Here is a 20,094-nt window from a genome sequence, read left to right on the forward strand (position 1 = left end):
ATAATTACTTGGTCGAAGATATATCGCGAGACTTGTTGACAACGACAATATATTCGTATGTATTATCAGATTGCAAGTAACGCGCGCGGATGTCGAGCTTATAATATTAATATGCTTCTAACGTACAATACAAAATAATAATCGTCATAAAAGGCAACGTACATTTGTTGCTTGAGACGCGGACCAGTGCATGTATGTGAAGTTAAGAGCGGTATGTGTAGCGTCACTACGTCACAAGTGCAGCGTCGCTATGAAGTTGTCCGCGCGGAAAATGAAATCGTTTCGTTTCTTTAATTATATTTACTTTTTATATTTACTTTTTATAGAATGCGGCGTACGCTAAAAGGATCAACTTCGGAATGAACAGCGTTACGATTTATCTAATTGGTAAGTAAAGTTTACATTAAACATGCATTTATTATTAAACTCCTAATTATCGCATAAAACATAGATTCGATATTCGTTTGCCACATAACGCGTAATTCTTGTATTTTAGTATTATATTTTCATTAAAACTTCATTCTTTTATTACACATCTATCGAAATTATAAATAAAAAACGATAATTGCATGCAAAAATAATTTTCTCATATATTTATTTTCAATATTATTTCTATTTGAATGTTTTTTTTTTGTATTTGAATACTTTTTTGTGTTACAGATCGTATGATTGTATGTACTACAATTCTATTATTACACATCGTGGGAATATAATCTAAAAAGGAAATCTGACAACTCGGAAGCAAATTAGACTTAAGGGAGATATCGGGTTTTGGTGGAACTTTGCGGTAAGCATTATATTGCTTACATACGTAAAATTAATTGTTTGTTTCCGTTTCTTTAGTCATTTTATTTTAATTTGTTAAAAATAATAATTAGAAGAAAAAATATTTTAATAGAAAACTTTATAAATTTATTTTTATGAAATTATCCTTTTTGAAAACGTATAATTTTATTTAAAATTAAAACAATTAAAAAATTCTATGCGTGTAAGAATTATCTTTTGAATCGTTGATTATTTTGAGAGCTACTTTAATAAAGATCTTATATTTATATGTTACAGATTCATCATAGCGACGTAGATCTGATAACTCCACTATTGCGCATCAATCGGTGAGTAATAAAAAAATTTATAAATGAGGTAACAAAACTGTGAAATCTAGTAAGCCATTTTACTTTTTAATAATATGAAAGAAATGTTCTTTAATAAAAATGTTTAAAAAAATTATGAGTTTAAATAAATAAAATAATGTTCGGACGTAATAGTAATTCCATGAATTAAAATTATGGATGCGACATAATAAAAATACGGAATTATTTTTATGTCAATGTATTATTATAATTTTAATTCGTGGATTTATTATTACGTCGCAACATAATTTTAATTTATTGAATTATTATTATATTGTGCCATAATAAAAGTAAATTAAAATTATGTCAAAGCATAATAATAATTTCACAAATTTATAGTAAAACTATGTCACAATGTAATAATGTTTCCGTAAATTAAAATTGACATAAAAATAATTCTGTATTTCTATTACGTCGCGTCCATTATTTTAATTCGTGGAATTATTATTATATCTAGACATAATGAGAATTCGTAATTTTTATTGTAGCCATAAAAATAATTCTGTTAAGACGTAATTTTAATTAGATGAATTAAAATTATGTTATAACACAATAATGATTTCATTTATTAAAATTATGTCGTGACATAACAATAATTCTATGAATTAAAATTATGTCGAGACATTATAATAATTCCGTGAATAATAATTACTTTATAACAATGCTAAATCCAAATTTTTATCTTGATTCACACATAATAATAATTTAATGAATAAAAATTATGTGTATGCCAATGACTAATGACGAATTGAATAATATTGAATTAAAAGAAAAATTAAGTTTTAGTATATACAGTACAGGTATTTTGCAGAAACATAGATAAAAGAATTAACGCAAAAATACAATTTGTTATGTTCATTTTAAATAACCATAATATTAAAAATTTGTTTGCTTGTTTCATTCAAAAATATTAGTGAATACATGAATTATCCACAGAAGATTTATGCTAAGCAATATATAAATTCTAATCAAACAGGTTATTTATATTTCTTATTAGAATATATTAGATATGCAAACAGAAAAATACAACTAATATGAAATTTTTGTAAAAGACTATAATGGACCTGTATATACACAATAAGATATTTCATACAAGTTTTGTTAATATAATTAGATCATTTGTTCAGTGTAAACCAGAATATAAATTTTCTTAAAAGATTTTATAATCTTAAACAGACATAATTTGCTTACATAAAGAATATTTTTTCTTCATGTAAGCAAATTATGTCTGTTTATAAATTATTTCAAAAAGATTTTATATACTTGCATATATAAAAAATAATGAATTGTTTGATTTAATACTAATATTTTTTGTGTGAGTGCGTTTTGGTGAAATTAACAAAATTTCTGATTATTATAATAAAACTCGATATCTTATAATCAAAACGTTTGATAAATTTTATTATAAACTTTGCAAATAATCCTTGTAATTTCTACAATATTTCTGATTCGTCTATTATTTAATCATAATCAGACATAATCAGATTATTTTACTTATTGTAAGCAAGAATATAAAAGTTTGTAAATACCTTTTATTTATTTATATTTTTAATGCATCACATTTTTTGGGCTACAAATATGAATAAGTTGTCCTAGTTACATTTCCAGATATGAGCTCAAATAGATAGAACTCAGAAAAGCAGATTCCTATATTAACTAACGTAAAAACCTGAGGAAACAAGTAATCATCTTTAAAAATTATATTTATTGTTTTAATTATATTATTAATCATAATTTTTTGTAACTTTCTTTCTTTAGAATACACACATCTCCTTGAGAGAAAGTTAAAAAAAACATATTAGAAATTTTTTTATTTTTTTAATTCAATTGTAATCGATTTGTCATTACTCGAATTATTTGTTTCTGACATACAGCCAGATGAAATGATTTGGTCAGGTTTAAATCTATTTTCAAATACATACCTTAAAACTAATTTTTTATTTGCTTCAGCAAACTTATTCTTTCCATTTATGAAGCTGACGTATACTCGTCAATGATTTAAATAAACGAACCGCAACCGGTTCGTCGCGTCGCGCGTTTATTCCGGGAGTGCCGTTCAAGTAATAGGACTTAATTAGTCCTCGGGCGCAATTTTAATGTATTTAACGCGAGTGTTCCGCGAGTGCAACGGGACGAGAAAGCTCGACAACCTGGATTTAAGAGGAGGAGATCTGAGAGAAGTAGCAAGCCCCAGCGGAGCAACTTTGAGGTAAATATAACTTTTTATTTAAAATTAATAGCCTTTTTTTCCTTTTATCCAATTGTATCTTAATAAAAAAATAAATACTTAAAGAAAAAAAATTCAAATAAAATTAATTGAATTTTGTAAAGGTATTTTTTGGATCTGATTGCATTATTAAATATTTAATTAAAAGACAAGTTTTGAAATTTTGACGTGCGTGTAAAAATAAATTTTTTTAATATTGATTATTTTGAGCGTATTTTAAATATATTTGTATGTTACAGTATCATTGCAGCTTTGTGGCTGAATAACTCCGCTCCGTTGCGTATCAGATCTGTGAGTAAAAAATCAAATTTTATTTGTAGAATTTCTTTTTCTAATTTTTATATTCTGAATATTTAATTAAAAAATGATCAACGTTTCCGCGCGTAAGCTATAATATATAAATAAATTATATGTACCACATGTTGCTCCGCCGATGCTCGATGCCTCTACTAGGCCTCCTTCTCCTCTCATTGTCAGATTGTCCGGATTTTTAGTATCAAAGATACACAATATTTTTTTTTATGTAATACTCGCGAAAGCAGATCATGACGATACTTTGCCCTACACTCTCGAAACCGAAGCTAAAAGATACGATAACGCGAGATTTTATCAACGAAAACATCTCATAAATGCTGCAATAAATGTTTAATAAATATACTATTTTCACCGGAATCGGTACGCATAAGCAGATTTAGCAAATGATACAAGAGTCCGTAATGATACGAGAATTCGATGCGACGCAAGTAAGTCTCGCTAACAGTATGAAATCGTTGAGTTGAGACTGCGTTAGTTGAGGCGCACACTGCTAACCGACAAACAGGCTGTTGATCGCGGTGCAAGGTCAACGTTCGACAAGGCCACGCCGCGACGCACTCGTCACGTGCCGTCTAGTCTAGTCAGCCAGACGCAGCAGACGCTTCTCCCACTACCCCCACTACGCCCTCACGCTCGGCGCGCGGCGGCTCGGCAGCTCGGCCATCTCCGCCGCCGTTCGGCAATCGTCGTTGAGCTGCCGCTACTCCGGCGATTCCGACGTCCAACGTCGCAGCGCCACTGATACTAATGTTATCGTCGCCATACTGCGCCATATTCGTTCACTGTTTCGCCGGTTGTCGGACATTACAACAAAGCGTTACCGTGCTTCTCGCGTGTTCCAAACTCGAATCGTGTACAAATACGGTCTCGAGAATGTCGATGTGATTGCGAACGAGTATTCTGATATGCAGTAAATCGCAGTGTCGCACGTAGAGGTGATCGCGAGTATCGTGTGCTTGTTGCCGTTGTTGCGTAGCTTCGCCAAGTTTACGCGTGCAAACGTGTTCGCTGGGATAAGATGTTTCATCACGCAGTAAAATATCGCGAATGTCAAGTGAAGTGTTACTTGTCGCTGTGCGATCATATCGGGTATAAGATTTGCAATCGGGAGTGAGTTTGTCTCGTTTCTATTTACGCGTGCATCTATTCAAACGACTCTCGCCGCTGTCTCGGATGACGTGACGCATCGGCCACTCGTTTCTTCTAGCAATTAGTACTTGTTGATACTCTCGCGCGTATTTCATCTTTTATTCCTGTTCGCTTGGGATAGATTATCCGCATAATATCGAGAGTACCGAATAAAGTATGGACGACCATGTGTACGGTTCGAGAATAACTGAACGAGATGTCAGCAGATTTGTTAGAAGACGTGGAGCAACTTGGTGAATATTTTATTAATTGTATTTTTGCGTTCTTGTATATATATATATATATATATATATATATATATATATATATTTTGTAATTTAAATGTAAAGCTCTCCTCTTTAGACGATCTATAATTTGTAACAGAATTCGAGATAGAATTCTATTTATAATTTCATTTAGAAAACATGTGAACGAACAAGATGCATAAAATATGCACAGTGTGTAAACTCGTAAATTGTAAATAACGTAATCTACCGTGGCTGCGTACTGAAATTAATTGCCAATACTGAAAATTATAGTATACTCAGTAACCCCAAAAATCTTTGGAACAGGTCTGACAAACTGTGGCTCGCTAGCCATTCTTTTTCAGAAATACGTTTGGATTGTCTTTGAAGTGCTCTAGGTATCATTTTATCGTTGTTATTTACTAAATGTTAATAAGGCTAAAATGACATTTGGGGGACACTGAGAAAAGATGCCTAAGGACTAGAGAAGAATGGCTCATGAGCCACAGTTTGCCAGACCTGCTTTGGAATATGAGTTTATTAAAATTTAAAAAAATTTTACATTTTGGATCTGCCATTTTACAATAGCAATTTTTTTTATAAATACTCCTTACGTTGATCTTCAAAATGAGCCCAGAAAGGACTTGCTATCTTAATTTTTGTGGAAGAGATATCCATTTTTAACTTTTACTCTACTTTATGAATTTTTGACAAAACATACAGGGAGGGAGGAAACCCTTAAAAATGTTTATTTTTTTCAAAAGTCTAATTCTTTATGTTTAAAATGAATCCAGGAAAAAGTTGCGATCTTCATTTTTGTGGAAGATATGAATTTTTGAAGATTTTGCACATATACATATATGTACTACCAGGCGCGAAAGGGTTAAGGATGTGTCTTAAATGAGTCATATCTCAAAACATTACCAAAAAGACAATTTCATAGAATATATTAAAATGTATAATATAATAATATTCTATTATTATACATTTGAGTATCTGTGTAAAATTTGAGCACAATTTATTTATTGGTATAATAATTGTTTAATTTTTTGTTTAATCGTATCATATTTTTATTTTTAATAATCCAACCGAGTTAAGGAAACAAATAAATATTCTATACCTAGGCTGCGTTCTGAAATTTACTGCTAGTACTGAAAATCTATAGTATACGTAACATAAAGTGTAGATTTTCAGTACTGTCAATGGAATTTTGGAACACAGCCATAATTTGATATAAAAATATAAATAGAATTCTGTTTTGCATTCTGTCACAAATTATAGATCGTGTAAAATGGACTTTAAAATAAAAATAAAATTTTATTCCTATGTGTGATCAAATTTATAAAATACAATATGTAATATTTTTGTGTAAAAAAATGACAGTGAGATTATGATTAATTAAAATTTGCACATGATTATGATATGAAATATTTTCATTAAGTATGTTTATTTTTGCTGTTGTAATAACGTTTTTGATACGTTTTAACATCAAAAAATATCATTTAATGTGTTGTATTGTATTTAAAGACTAAGGCAATGTAATAAATTTATATTACATAAAATATATTATTAATCCCACGTTTATAAATTAAATAAAATGGTAGATTAATAAATAATATACATTCTATTTATGAATAAATATATTTATTATGTTTTCAGAATTTGGAAAGGGAATGCAGTAGCAACAACAGCAGTAACAACAACAATTGGTGAGTGAATCAATTTGACAATCTATTAACTATCTAGAGTAGAAGATATGCGTTTCTGTTATACAATCTCAATGTCTACAAATTCCGTAAGTAATTTCCATAGGTAGTCCAGGAGTGAGATTGGTTAAATAGACAAAAATGGCTATCAGATTATCTTTGTTTATCTAATCCATCTCACTCTTGATCAAGGCATTTTGAGTGTTTACGTTTAAAATATGTAAATAATCTATATATGTATACACAATGTATACACAAATTATATTTTATATATTATCTTTGTAAACAATAATAATAATCATAGAAAATTATTTTATCAGAAAAATGGTAATTGTGTATTTCATTTTTAATATAGTATATTTTATTTTATCAATTTTAAAGTCGCAGATATATTAACAATTTTATAACTTAATTACTTTTTCTATATTGAGTTATCGAATTTATAATAATTTATTATTTGTATTGTTTACATGAAAATGTTTCGTTTATTTAAAACATAAATAATACGTAAATAGTCCATGTAGACATAATTTAAAAATTTTCAATACACTTTCCTGGTCATAGTATGGAAGGAAACCACAAAATCATGGACATTACCTGCAAATTTTATAGACATTGGCTACGTAGTTCAATATCCACATTTTATGGATATAGAGGCGCTCTTAAGTAATCACGGTTAAATACCCGTGGTCATTCTTCTCAGTTTCTCTTTGTTGTATAAGGGTTGACAGAGTCTTGACTTAGAAAATGATAAAAAGATAGTATATAATTAAATGTTATTTAAAGAATTGATAAAAAAAAAACTGAAAAAGGCTAAAATCAAAATGAAAAGAAGAAATGTAAGCTCTTCTTTTACATATTATGTGAATAAAAATTAATTAAATATAAATAAGTTCTTGCGAATAACTTTGCATAAATTTTATTTTTTGCATTGATTATTTTTTAAAATGAAATATCAGTATAAATGGCTAACATCTATTAAACAATAACATCTATTAAAATTTATGTAACTGTTAGCAGTTTATGTAACTATTAATAATAAATATCCATACGATTATAATATTATATTAAATTAAAAAGGATATTAAAGAGATTCTGTATTAAGAAATAAAAAGAACATTACAAGATTATAATTTTTTTAATCGAATATTCTGTAAATATAAAAAAAGAAGTATTGTGCTCATAGATAATCATTGATAAACGTGAAATTTCACCGTTTCATCATCATAATAATGGTTTATTGTTGAAGTGATATAGTTATAATGATTCATAACGTATTTAACTACAATGATAGGTCTTTTATCTAATACAGTCGTGTTTATACATGGATTATACAATATTTACAGTGTAACTTAAGATTACGTAAGCAATACTTTTCTTGGACAATTTCACAGGACATTACGCCAGATCAATGGCTGTCAGGATATTTTTGTCTGCGTTACATAACGTTTCATTCGCACGTGTAAAGTATTTATACGGCGTACATGTGCGCGCGCGCCTCTTAAACGCGTATCAATCGTTAAATTACGAAAATTTTGGTAATACACTTATGATGTACATCGACTGTTTGCTAATCGCATTGCTATATTTATCGATCATTTATTCGCCACACATTCGTCACTATTTACAATACAGTTTCTTTTCTCGCTTTACTCGTAAAAGGGTGTCATCATTTGATACTTTCTCGAGACAGAGAAAGAAATATTACATTTTCTTCTACAGAAAGATCTGTAAGTTTATATATCAGTAATCATCACGAAATATAAGCGGAAGATTTTTTTAATCCTCGAAAGATTGTTTTGCCAGTATGGAATTATTATGGGAAATGTATTTGTGTATTTTTACGAAATATACAAGTTCATAAAAAATTATCTATGACGTAAAACCACTATTAATTGGTAATCAGCTAGAGTTAAAGGTCGGGACCCATAGGATCGTTCGGTGAAATGTTTAACGGTTCACACATCGAACTTGCACTTCTCTTCACGATACGAATAATTTACATCGTCGCTATTAAAATCACTCTTACACATCGAAGACGAATATTATCCGGTGATATATATTTCTCATTCTTTCTAGTACGTCTCTTTCTTTTTCGAACGTAAAAATATAATCTGATTTGATAAGTACAAAACGTCGATATGCTTCGATGCATTAATCGTTCTTTCTTCTTGGTCGAGTCAAGTTACCTCGACGATTAATGAAACTCACAAGTTTCTCGGCACATTTCCCGCAGATGGACGAACACACTGTGCGCTATGTAAATAGCAAGCAGCTATCAGCGATTTTGATTTTTGGCGGACGCGACATACCTAGAAGAAGCGACAGATTGTATATTTTTCTTTGAGTGACATTTTGCTTTCTTCTTCTTTGTGTTTTTTTTTCCTGTCTTTTTTAGTAATGTTACACGACGAGAGAGACGCTTGATCGATACCAAAATCATCGATGAGTTCTTTTGGAATTTTCCCTAACTCTGTCGATCTTTCTCTCGTTCTCTTTAACGAGAAGTTGGATGAATTACTTTGTCAAAGTGTTCACTGAAAGTGCGTATATTGTCTGACTTCACGCGCACTTTTCTAATTGTGTTGTCGTGTACCGCTGTAACATTCGCTGTGTAGATTGGCTTTCGTCTTAAAAAGGAGAAGATACATAGAAGCCGTTACACGAGTATTAATTTCTGAGTATGTACATACATGTAGGATCGATTACACGTAAAACCGCGTTTTACCGCGTGTCAGCCATACTGATTACGATATCATTTGACAAACACGCAGACTTTTCACGAATTTCAGAGACGATTATAAAATGTTTAAGTGTACCGTGGCTACATTTATGAAAGAAATTTATCGGAAGTAAAATAATCGACAGCCGTGGCAATAAATAATTCTTTTCGACGAATTTACCCTTTGCGGGTATAAATCCAGTCATTCGTTTTCAATAATTTATATAATACAACTCTTTATCGCTAAACCTCATAAGTCTTCAAAATATTTTGTTTACAAATTTTATAACAAGTGAAATTTATATGCGAGAGTTTCGGTATTGCTTCTGCAAATGCGGATATCAAGTTCAGAATTACGACGAATTTGTTGAGTCAAATAATATCTTCGCGCTCGGTTTTCGATATCCATATTGGATATCTAATAATGTACATTGTCGTATTTTCTAAGAAAAAAATATCCGTTTTGTTACACATGCGATTTTATTAAATATTTGGTATTATTTATGTAAAGAATTACATTCTTTATGTGGATACGGTAGATGTACATAGATGATAGGTACCAGAATCGGAACTTCGCGGAAAAAGCGAATAATAAATAAATCATAAATTAGTACATGTTGTAAATGTGTGGTATACGTTTCATTGGCGATGCTTCGATCGTTCAGTAATTGATTAAATACATAACGATATAGGTGATAATGATTAATACTACTGTATCAAGTTACTGGCTATTTTCAATTGATGTTTGATAAAAGATCTGAATTACGCATAATCAATAATGTAAAAGATGCTTTGTTACGTATATGTCATGTCATTTAAATGTGTCGAATGTCGTAGTAATATTTTACTTACATGGACATAGGTTATTTACTAAAAAATCACAGATAAAAAGTTAATATTAAAAATTCTTCTATAAATTATTATTAGAGCGTAATTAACTTTCTAATATAATTACATTCGCGTTTAAAAAAATATATTAAAACATAGCCAATGATATAGTCATAGTCTCTCTCATATTTGCCTAAATTAACAAATATTCGTTTCGAATCATCCGTAAAATTGAAAAAAAAAAATAACTTATGAAAATTTTCGAAATTTTTAAATAGCGTCTGACGCTATTACTTCTCCAAATGGTAATTTCTTTTTCTTCTCATATAAATGAGTAACGCTGTATAATCAATATAAATTACTATGAGCGATGCATCTACGAATATAAACAATTTCAAGTAAAAAAATTACAATAAATATTATAATAATTTAATTACTGTCATATAATTTATTATTATAATATTTATTACAATTGCTATACTTTATTATTATGGTTATAATTATCATAATAAATATTATAACATTTATGACAAATATAATAAATGTTATAATATTCTTTGTTATAATTTAATTAATATTATAATTTCATAATAATTAATATTTACAACGACAACGTAAACATCGCCGATGATGTATGGAGGATGGACGTTTAATTAGTACTAAGTGTTATTCTTTTTTTAATTAGTCACTGATTCCGAGGCATTCGCAGACATTCGCAATACATCGCATGCTTGTATCTCTTGCATACGTCCATCCATGCGTGTAAACGATAATAAATTTATTATTATAATACTATGATACAAGTTATAAGTACATTGGTTTAGTGATTGCAGGCTGCTCCTCTCATATCACAGCGAGGGGCGCTGCCGGGCCCGCCTTTTAAATTACACCTATACTTTATCATCCGCGCATTTGTCTCGTTCTAATTCCGTTTTTCTATCACACATACACATCGCACGCATACACATCGTAAACAAACGGAAGCAACACATATACAGTCGCGCGTATATACAACAATCGCACAATATGACGCCCTATTGCATCAATATAATAAACGTATGTATACATATGTATAATATATATATACGCATTATATATAATCATTTATTTATATATTTATAATATATATGCATATATATATGTACTTTTCCATGTATATTCGTATATATATGCATATATATATTTATTTATATATTGTTATGTATATAAGTATTTATAACGTAGCCTTAGATAAGCCGGAGAGGTGACCACCGCTGTTGTCGCGAATGGACGGTCAAACTGTGTCGGGGACACCCGTAAGGACGCGACGCCACGTGTCTTGCGGCTCCAAAATGCCTACGCTCGCCTTCTCTCACGAGCCGAGCTCAGTCTAGGCGTCGCGGCTAGCGCGGGTACTCCCACGAATCCCGTACGAGGGATTCGCGAATCGTATGTGAAATACATATGCACGTTATACGAGGCTCGATCGAGCACGCGCGCGGGATCAATATTTAAGCGGAACGTCTCGTCACCAGCCGCCCGCATCGCGGCGAGCGACGCGAAGCCTCGACTTGAATAAACGATGAACGCGAATAGCGGCGGCGGTGACGCGCGATCGAGCCCCATCGCGTATCGAGAGTTACCGAATCGAGGTCGAAACTCTCGGTGTCTTAGCCTACTCGGAAGCCGTCGACGAATCGATGGAATCTACCGACCCCTTTTACGCATATTAAGACTAGCGCGATAATAGGAACATGGTGTCTTCGCTTGCAGACATTGAAAACCACTATCGGGCGTGGGAAGGGAGGAGGAAGGGAGGGGACGAGAGAGAGGCGTTAGGATATGTCGTCACTCGTACATGGAGAAATGCCAAAAGCAACTTGATCACCAACGAGCTGCGTTCGCGCGATTGTCCCGGTGATCGTTCCGATCGATCCGCTCTCCCGACGTGAGAGATTAGGCGATCGTTTTCAATTCCAAAGATTGTCTTCCTTTAAAATGCACAGATACAGCATGGAAAAGGTAGTCGTGGCGTATATATTGTGATTGCTCCGATCGGGATTTGCGAAATCATCTTCATGCCACGCATCATCGCGCGATTAAAAACTTCAGCTTTCATTCCTGATGATCGCGCGAATCAGATGAGTCGTAAACCTTTGCCGATTGGGACGGAAGGTTGGCGGGATCGAGACCGCTCGCTATTAGCATTCACTCGTCACGATTCTTCTTTTCTTCTTCTAAACTAATTCAGTCTGAGAGAGTTGTATCGATTATATTATCAGCCTCTTACGCGGCCGTGATTCGGCCGCTATGAACGGACGATCGCGTCTTTCGTGCGGTTAGGTAGAAAGATATGTATCCGTCAAGTCTCACGCGGCTAATCCTTCTCCTCTTGCTGGTGGCGGTGGTAGCCGCGCCGTGGGTGGTGTGGCGTCATTCTCGGTTCTGCTCGGTGTTTCCCGGTCGAAATGATGCTGAAGAGTATCGCCGGTCCAAGACACGCTGGCGGACGTCTGATTACCACCGTTAGACGACGCGCCGGGCGAGTGCGAGGGCGACGGTGTTTGAAAGAGCATGGATCCTGAGGGTATCGCGGATTTGGCGTCTACCAAAGGTCCATTACTAGTCGGGCCGATCGGTTGCTTATCCAGAGAGAAGCCTCCCCCGCTGGCACCGTACACCGAGCCGAATAGGCTTGCCGCGTATTTGCCCGCGCTCAAGGAATGGGGCGGTAACCCGTTGCTACTTTGAATCACCGAAATCTCGTTCAGCTGTAAGTAATGCACGCCGTCTGGTTAGGTTTATTCGGGGACAATTACCTAGAAAAATGTAAATAAATGACGATTAATGCGGCTCTCCGTGACGCCTGCTTAATCGTTTATCGTCAAACGATTTTAAATTGAATAACAATTGTTACGTAAAATCCGCGCGGAATTGAGATAAAATAACAATAAATATTTCCGCAAAATATTTCCGAACTTAATTGTAATATGAATTCAACGTTTCTATAGCAAGTTTAAGTATGTAAAACTTATTACGCTAGTTTTTTTTTTTTTAATTGAACGCTGGTGGAATAGCCTTTCACTTTGAGCGTAGGAGGTAATATAAGTATTACCTTCTGCTGGACGCCGTTAAGGAATGGCGCGGGAAGATACGGGTAAAAAAGATCCGGTCGCCGTTGCAGAAACTCCGAGTCCTTGGGCGTGATTGGCAGGGGAGGTATATCCAATGACATCCGTCGACCTCGACGCGACGTTCCGTTGGTGAACATATGAGTACCCATGTGTACCTATGGTAAAAAAAAATACGAGAGGCGATCAGAGGTGGTATTCGCGCGTTAAAACTTCTATCGGGTAGGCGCTGATGTTTCATCGAGCTTGAGCAACTGGCGACGCTTACGCGTTTTGGCATTAGTAGAAGCGATAGCGGCTAGCTCATGTTAGTAAAGATTTTCGAGGACTTGTAGAAGGGACTCAGACTTTCGACGACAGTTAGAAAATTAATGTGTTATACCTTGAGGTTGCCTTTGGTGGTGAACGCTTTCTGGCAGACGGTGCATCGGAATGGTTTGTCGCCAGTGTGAGTTCTCATATGAATCTGGAGCGCCGAAGACGAGGAGAAATTCTTATTGCAAATCTGGCACAAATGCTTGCTCGGCAGGCCTGCAAATACACATAACGGTTTCGCTAAACTGCCCCTGACTTCGTGATAGTGATATGCGATGGTAATGATTAAAGGATCGTTATTTCTCACGTAAAAGTCTCAGTCTGAGGCTGTGCATTATGAAAATTATAAAAATGCGACATAAGTAGACTCGGTGATGTTTTTAAAGTATTAATTTTTTTCTAATGAAATAATATTTGTACATAGCACTGGTAATGGAAGTATGCCACCATAGTTACAAAAAATTCAACTTGCCCTGTATGAATAAAAAAAAAAAAAAAATGAACAGAGTGTGCGTAACCGCCACCAGTAATCCAAAGTACACGAAAATTCCAAAGCGTGTAGAAATAACGATGGGTAGGAAGCAGAAGGAATAAAAACTCTAAGAAGCGTGTTGCGAAGCAGCAGCGTCGAGAAACTCCAAACTACAGATTTCGTTAGCAAAGTGGGTCACCAAATATGATAAACGCGTTAGCGATGAGATTTGATTTGCCGAGCGAAGCTGAATTCGGATGATACGGGTGGCGCTCGATGAAGAAGCAGATTGAGAGTTCTTTCTTCTGTTTTTTTTTTCCCTTATGAAAGCGAACGAACGCGAGCGAAATTATACTTACTAGCTGGTCTTTTCGGTGCCGGCAGATCTCCTTCCGGTGATCTCTTTACTGGTATCGTAGATTCGATGGATGTCGGTGGCATCGGTGGGGGTGGTGGAGGTGGTGGTGGAGGCGGTAGGCTCGAATCATCGACACACATTGGACTTCGGGAAGTCTCTCGATCTTGCTGTTGCTGCTGTTGTTGCTGCTGCTGCTGCAGTTGCTGTTGTTGTTGCTGCTGCTGCTGCTGTTGTTGCTGCTGCTGTTGTTGTTGCTGCTGCTGCTGTTGTTGATGCTTAGGGTCGCTGAACAGATGTGGCGGCATATCGCGAATCTTGTGAGTCAACATATGCTGCTTCATATTACCCTGCGCATCAAAACACGTTCTATTGTATTTAATTAAGCCGTTGACTGTGATTCCTAGAAAAGAACAGTCGTAGCATTGTTATTTATGTGTGACATCTGTGTGCAATATATTAGCGATCTATGAATATTGTATTGAACGTCATGGTACAGATACGTTAGGAGCTTCATGTAGGTTTTTTTTTAGATGGGGAAAAAATTCATCTTATGGTTACATATTTATTTTAAGTTTACGTAAGAATTTTAACTTTGTCATAATAAGATATTTCTTGTTTTATCGAAGCAATTCGTCTTATACTCAATATTTATGTTCCTGTATTTTTTTATAAGGTTATCGCGTGTACATTGCGCGGATGTGTACATTTCGCTTAATCTCGCGATAATTATGAGTTATCTTTATTGAGTTAAGGTCGTTGAGTTCAATCAAAAAGGAAGGACATAATATTTTTACACAAAAAGATAATTGCGACTTGACCGTTATCGACTGCACGAAATCGTAGGACGAACGCGTGTACGCTTGCTGGTAGAGGAGGCTCTTACCAGGAAGACGTGGTCCGAGGGTAGAAGTCCGAGGGCGGGTGGCATCAGCGGGGGCAGGCGGACGGCAGGAAAAACAGACGTCAGCCTTCGCCCCCCTCCTGTTCCTGTCCGCCCCCGGTTCTTCCGCTCCTCAGGCCGCCGCCGCCTGCGTTTCGGTTTCTCACTATTTCCGGCGGCCGATCTCGCCGGGTGCGAGCGATATTGGGGATTGGGTTGTGGGAGGATCGGACCCTTCGCGGCGAAGGGTTGGTCCGCGCAGGAACATACTTGCTGACCGGTATCATCGTTCTGAAAGTACAGCAGAACAACGAGAAGAGTATAGAAGTGGTGTGAGTAGATGTATCGGGAGAAACTTTGCCTAAAATATTTATAATATTTAATTATGGATTTTTAATTGTCGAGTAATCCATAAATATAGCGCATATTTTTATAAAGTCGTTAGCGCTAGCAGTAATGCTAATATATATGTAATATATTATTTCTTTTTTACTCTTTTTTTATTATTCGACCATACACTTGTCAAAATAAATTTTGCAACAGTATTATTTACATTTTTTGAAAATTTTGTGGTGGTCAACATTTCCTAAGTTAGCGCTTAAGATTTAAATGAATATATGCGCAATGTGCTTTATATCTATATCAGCTGATTGTGATATATGAAATGTTTTATATCAATCATTTTATCAAGTAAAAAATTAGTATGAATTTTCCTCTCTCTTATATTTTTGTTTAACGCTGTGAGTATTCAGAATATATTCTTTGGAAGTACAGTGAAGGATGATTTTTCTGAAACTAACAAATATTTCCTAATTCTTAACGGATGTTACACGTGCAATAATTATACGTGTAATGATTAAAGGATGTATAGATATTTCTATACAACATTCTTTTACAGTGTCTCTTGATAGTTTTGAGAAGTTTTGGAGCTTAAGTCATCAATTTCAGCATAAATCTGTTCCTGTTTCTGTGTGGAAATTATTTAAATAAAATATTTCTGCAGGATGCAGACATCAAGGTATCGGGATTAAACATGCCGCAATCAACAAGGTATTTCGATATCGAGATACGAATCACATTAAAGACGATATACAAACGAGAAAGAGAAAGATTAGCGATTCGCAGTATTCGCATTCGAGGTAAAGTAGATTTAATTACCTTCGTAGAAAAACCTCGATCGCATATGGTGCATTTGAAAGGTCGCTCCTTCGTATGACTCCGGTAATGAATCTCCAATGCAGATTGGCACGCAAACGTCTTGTAGCAGAATTTACATGTGGTGTTGCCACGTACTGTAACAAATTGTACCCCTTTACATTTTCGATTCGATCCATCGTATGCGTATTTCGAATTACGCTTTGTTTTACTCTATCAAAGCCTCGCATTGTGTATTTTTTTACGATTCGTAAAATCTAATACACAGCCTGTGAAGGAAGAGCGTGACCGGCGTAACTTTTATGTGAATCTCATTAGCGAAGAAAATCTGCATGAGCCAAATTTTAATTTACACATTTTAGTTTATGATGCATCATAGAACAAGATTTAATTGGCTATATCTTGTTAAGAGAAACAATATTTTTATTTTTAACGTTCATTGTCACGAGCTCTTAACAAATATGTTGGCTACGTACTATGATACTTTCTTTACACAGATGAAATAAATATATGAATCAACATAACTATTTTTAAATTATGAAAGTTTTTCTGAAACTTTGTTTACCATGTTCATTTATTACAATTTACCAAAATATAAGGATTATCAGTAAGAGAGACTGCTAATAAAGTGTCAAAAACGGGCTCTTAATTAAGGTTTTCTGTTGCTTGATATTAAAAATGTCTGAGCTCTCAAAAAATGAAACTCTGCTATAAATGTAAGTATTGCTGAATCATTGTGTCATTATATTAAATCGATATATTTAACGATCTTTATTTCTAAATTATGCTTTGATAGAAATTACATCTTGAAGATATCGAATGATAGCAATTGGACCATTGATTGATGTAATCTAAAATTTAATTGTAATCGAGCATTATAAGTAATATAACTTTATCGCGATTTTATAACAAGCAATTTAAAAATTATGCTGATCATGCTTTTCCTTCATTTCATTTATTTTAACAATGTTATTTATTTCAACAATTAAAATTATGCAATTTCAAGGAATGATGATTACTCTTTATATCTTAACAAGCACTAGTAACTATGAAAAAATTTATCTAAATAAAATGAAACAGAATAATAGAGAAGATGAGAGTGAATTGTGGCAAGAAAAAATTGTTACTACAAAAAAATTTATGATAAAAGTTTATTTTTTCAGTATTCTTTCCCATTGACATATATTGTCAAGATCACTATCCTTAATACTGTGATGAAGATAGAAATCGTCGTTTATTGTTTATAACTTTTTTTATAAACAATAAGCGATTTCTATCTTCATCACAGATGAAGTAAATAAAGTTGGTCAAGTAAAATAAAAATTAAGTAATATCTCACCAAATATGAATAAACTTTAAATCAGGTTTGACTAGAGATAAAAGATAGATAAATGAAAAGTAGGATGTGTAGAGGAAAAAAAGGTTTGCCACTTCTCTTATATTTTGTTCTGAAAAATCCAATTTTACCAATTAAAAGCAGTCCCTAAATACTTTATATTATTGCGTAATATTTCAATATAGATCATCAGGAGGATTATTCATGAACTGGAACTTATTTTGAATTGTCCAGAGGGATATTGTACAATGTTACGGCACAAAGAAAAACTTAAACAGTAAAACTTAGGCAGTAAACGAATCACAGTCAAAAGTTTAAGGCGGTAGCAAATCTAAACTGTTGATTTCTTTACTGCTTACGTCTGCATAACTTTTTTTGTGTTATAGCCTTTTATTGTCTTATTAGAGACTGTTTAAGACTAAGTTAGGTTTTCATTTTGGCGATATTGGTTGTGCCTGTCTCCCCCCCCCTTCCCCTTTTCACGTATTCCCCAGGTAGCAAGCTGTTTTATTGTCGTTTTCATCAATATGACAACAAATCTTGATGATATTTAAGTGATTTTTGGTGATTGTTACGTACATGTACCAAAGTTGTTATTACGGTGAAGCTTATTTCTGTATTTTCTTCTCGTTTTTTATTCTGTCTTTTTATTAGTTTTTATCAATAATATCAAACACACAAAAATGTATTAGTACTTTGAATGCGATGCCTGATTTACGTAAAAAATCCCCTATTTTGATATTAAAATAACACGATAAATAACGTCAGCTTGTTACATGAGTTATTTTTAAATATTTTATATAAAATTGTTTTATAAAATCAAAACGAAATTTTCTCTACATCTCGCATTTACTACTCTAACTGAAGCATACAGCTAGATAAATAGAGAAATAGATAGATAGATAGAGAGAAACAGAAAGAGCTCCGTTTAGCCACACTCGATTTGTACACAGAAATTCGTATTCAGTTCCATACGAAACGAACTTATAACTGAACTTTTATTGTTCGAATTATTCGATAACCATAATTCACATATGATCTAGTTTGCATCGTGTATTAGTCCATTACCTATACGCTATATTTTATCCAAACACGATATATCACGACGATATAACTGTTGTGAATTTGAGTCAGGTATCTGTTTCGCGATCCCTGATCTTAGATACTCTTAGGTTGTATGATGTAACGTGTGTAAACGGAGATAGGCTAAGAACGTGATGCAAAGTATACCTGTATCCTAGTAGATGGCATTATATGAGGACACACACACACACACACACACACACGCACACACACACACACACACAATATTAGGAGACTACCTATATTAGGGCCAAAGGTATCCATAGTCTAAACGTTGTAAATGTCTCATTGGTAGCTTACTTCAGGTCAAAGTATAGGTCAAGACAGATGAGGTTGTGTGGTGTAAATTAAGTTAGTAAGAACGACGTGCTCGACTTCAGTTTTCTGAATACTAATTTCTATTATCGAAATTATTAAGTAATAGAGGGGATATGGAAAGAAGAGCTAATAAACTTTTATTATTTAAACAATTATCGGAATTGTTTTGCTCTCTGACATATTAAGATAAGTTGAATTCTACTATATTTGCATTTAATAAACAATGAATGACTTTTAAATTATTAACAAAAGCTACATATTACAATAGATGTTTGCTATATATTCTTTGTTTTTTCACGTCTTACATCTTACATTATTTCTTTTTACTAATAATTCGAAATTAATAATAAGTGATATTTAAAATTTGTATTATTGTATTCAGTATTGTAAATTTGATGATGTATATTAAACTAACTTTGGGGAAGGATATGACAAGGTAAATTTTTATCACATTTATTTCAGAATTAAGTAAAACAATTAATAATTGTGTTTTACAAATCGCGACCTTAATTACTATTCTAATACACGTAGGTCTAACTATAACATTCTCTCAATAAATATTAATTGTTACGATAAATATTATTGTTCTTTGATAATTAAAATAACTAAGACACTCGCACGGAATGTAGGGAGATTTAGGCTCAAACCTAAGATAATTTTTGGCAACAAATTCTTTACAGTTTTTGAGGACGGGGAAATCTTATAAATGTTGTTGTTAGCTTGTCAATGGACGAGTTTAGGCAAACACCTCCTCGCTAAACAATTG

At 33.4% G+C, this 20,094-nt stretch overlaps 1 protein-coding gene and 1 long non-coding RNA gene across 7 annotated transcripts in view; one reads left to right on the forward strand and one right to left on the reverse strand.

Annotated features, from left to right (window-relative positions):
• The first annotated feature begins 229 nt into the window (after positions 1 to 229).
• On the forward strand, positions 230 to 1,160 carry LOC120358862. The gene is made up of 3 exons (XR_005575745.1): positions 230 to 387; positions 661 to 787; positions 1,063 to 1,160. It is a non-coding gene; the product is annotated as an uncharacterized LOC120358862 (long non-coding RNA).
• A 6,804-nt stretch (positions 1,161 to 7,964) lies between these two features.
• Positions 7,965 to 20,094, reverse strand: part of LOC105208108 (homeotic protein spalt-major) — a 77,456-nt gene continuing 65,326 nt past the window's right edge. For 2 of the 6 annotated variants that reach the window (XM_026134195.2, XM_026134194.2), the window contains 6 exons: positions 16,595 to 16,728; positions 15,440 to 15,727; positions 14,558 to 14,903; positions 13,794 to 13,942; positions 13,396 to 13,569; positions 7,965 to 13,051 (listed from right to left, as the gene is read on the reverse strand). In XM_026134195.2, coding sequence (XP_025989980.2) covers positions 12,650 to 13,051; positions 13,396 to 13,569; positions 13,794 to 13,942; positions 14,558 to 14,903; positions 15,440 to 15,727; positions 16,595 to 16,728 — 1,493 coding nt within the window. In that variant the 3' untranslated portion in view covers positions 7,965 to 12,649. Of the gene's footprint in view, positions 13,100 to 13,395; positions 13,570 to 13,793; positions 13,943 to 14,557; positions 14,904 to 15,439; positions 15,728 to 16,594; positions 16,729 to 20,094 lie in introns of all 6 variants that reach the window. The other 4 variants (XM_026134197.2, XM_026134196.2, XM_039452203.1 and 1 more) reach the window with 4 other exon arrangements.

Source organism: Solenopsis invicta, chromosome 1 (assembly GCF_016802725.1).
Source record: "Solenopsis invicta isolate M01_SB chromosome 1, UNIL_Sinv_3.0, whole genome shotgun sequence".
Taxonomy (NCBI): Eukaryota; Metazoa; Arthropoda; class Insecta; order Hymenoptera; family Formicidae; genus Solenopsis; species Solenopsis invicta.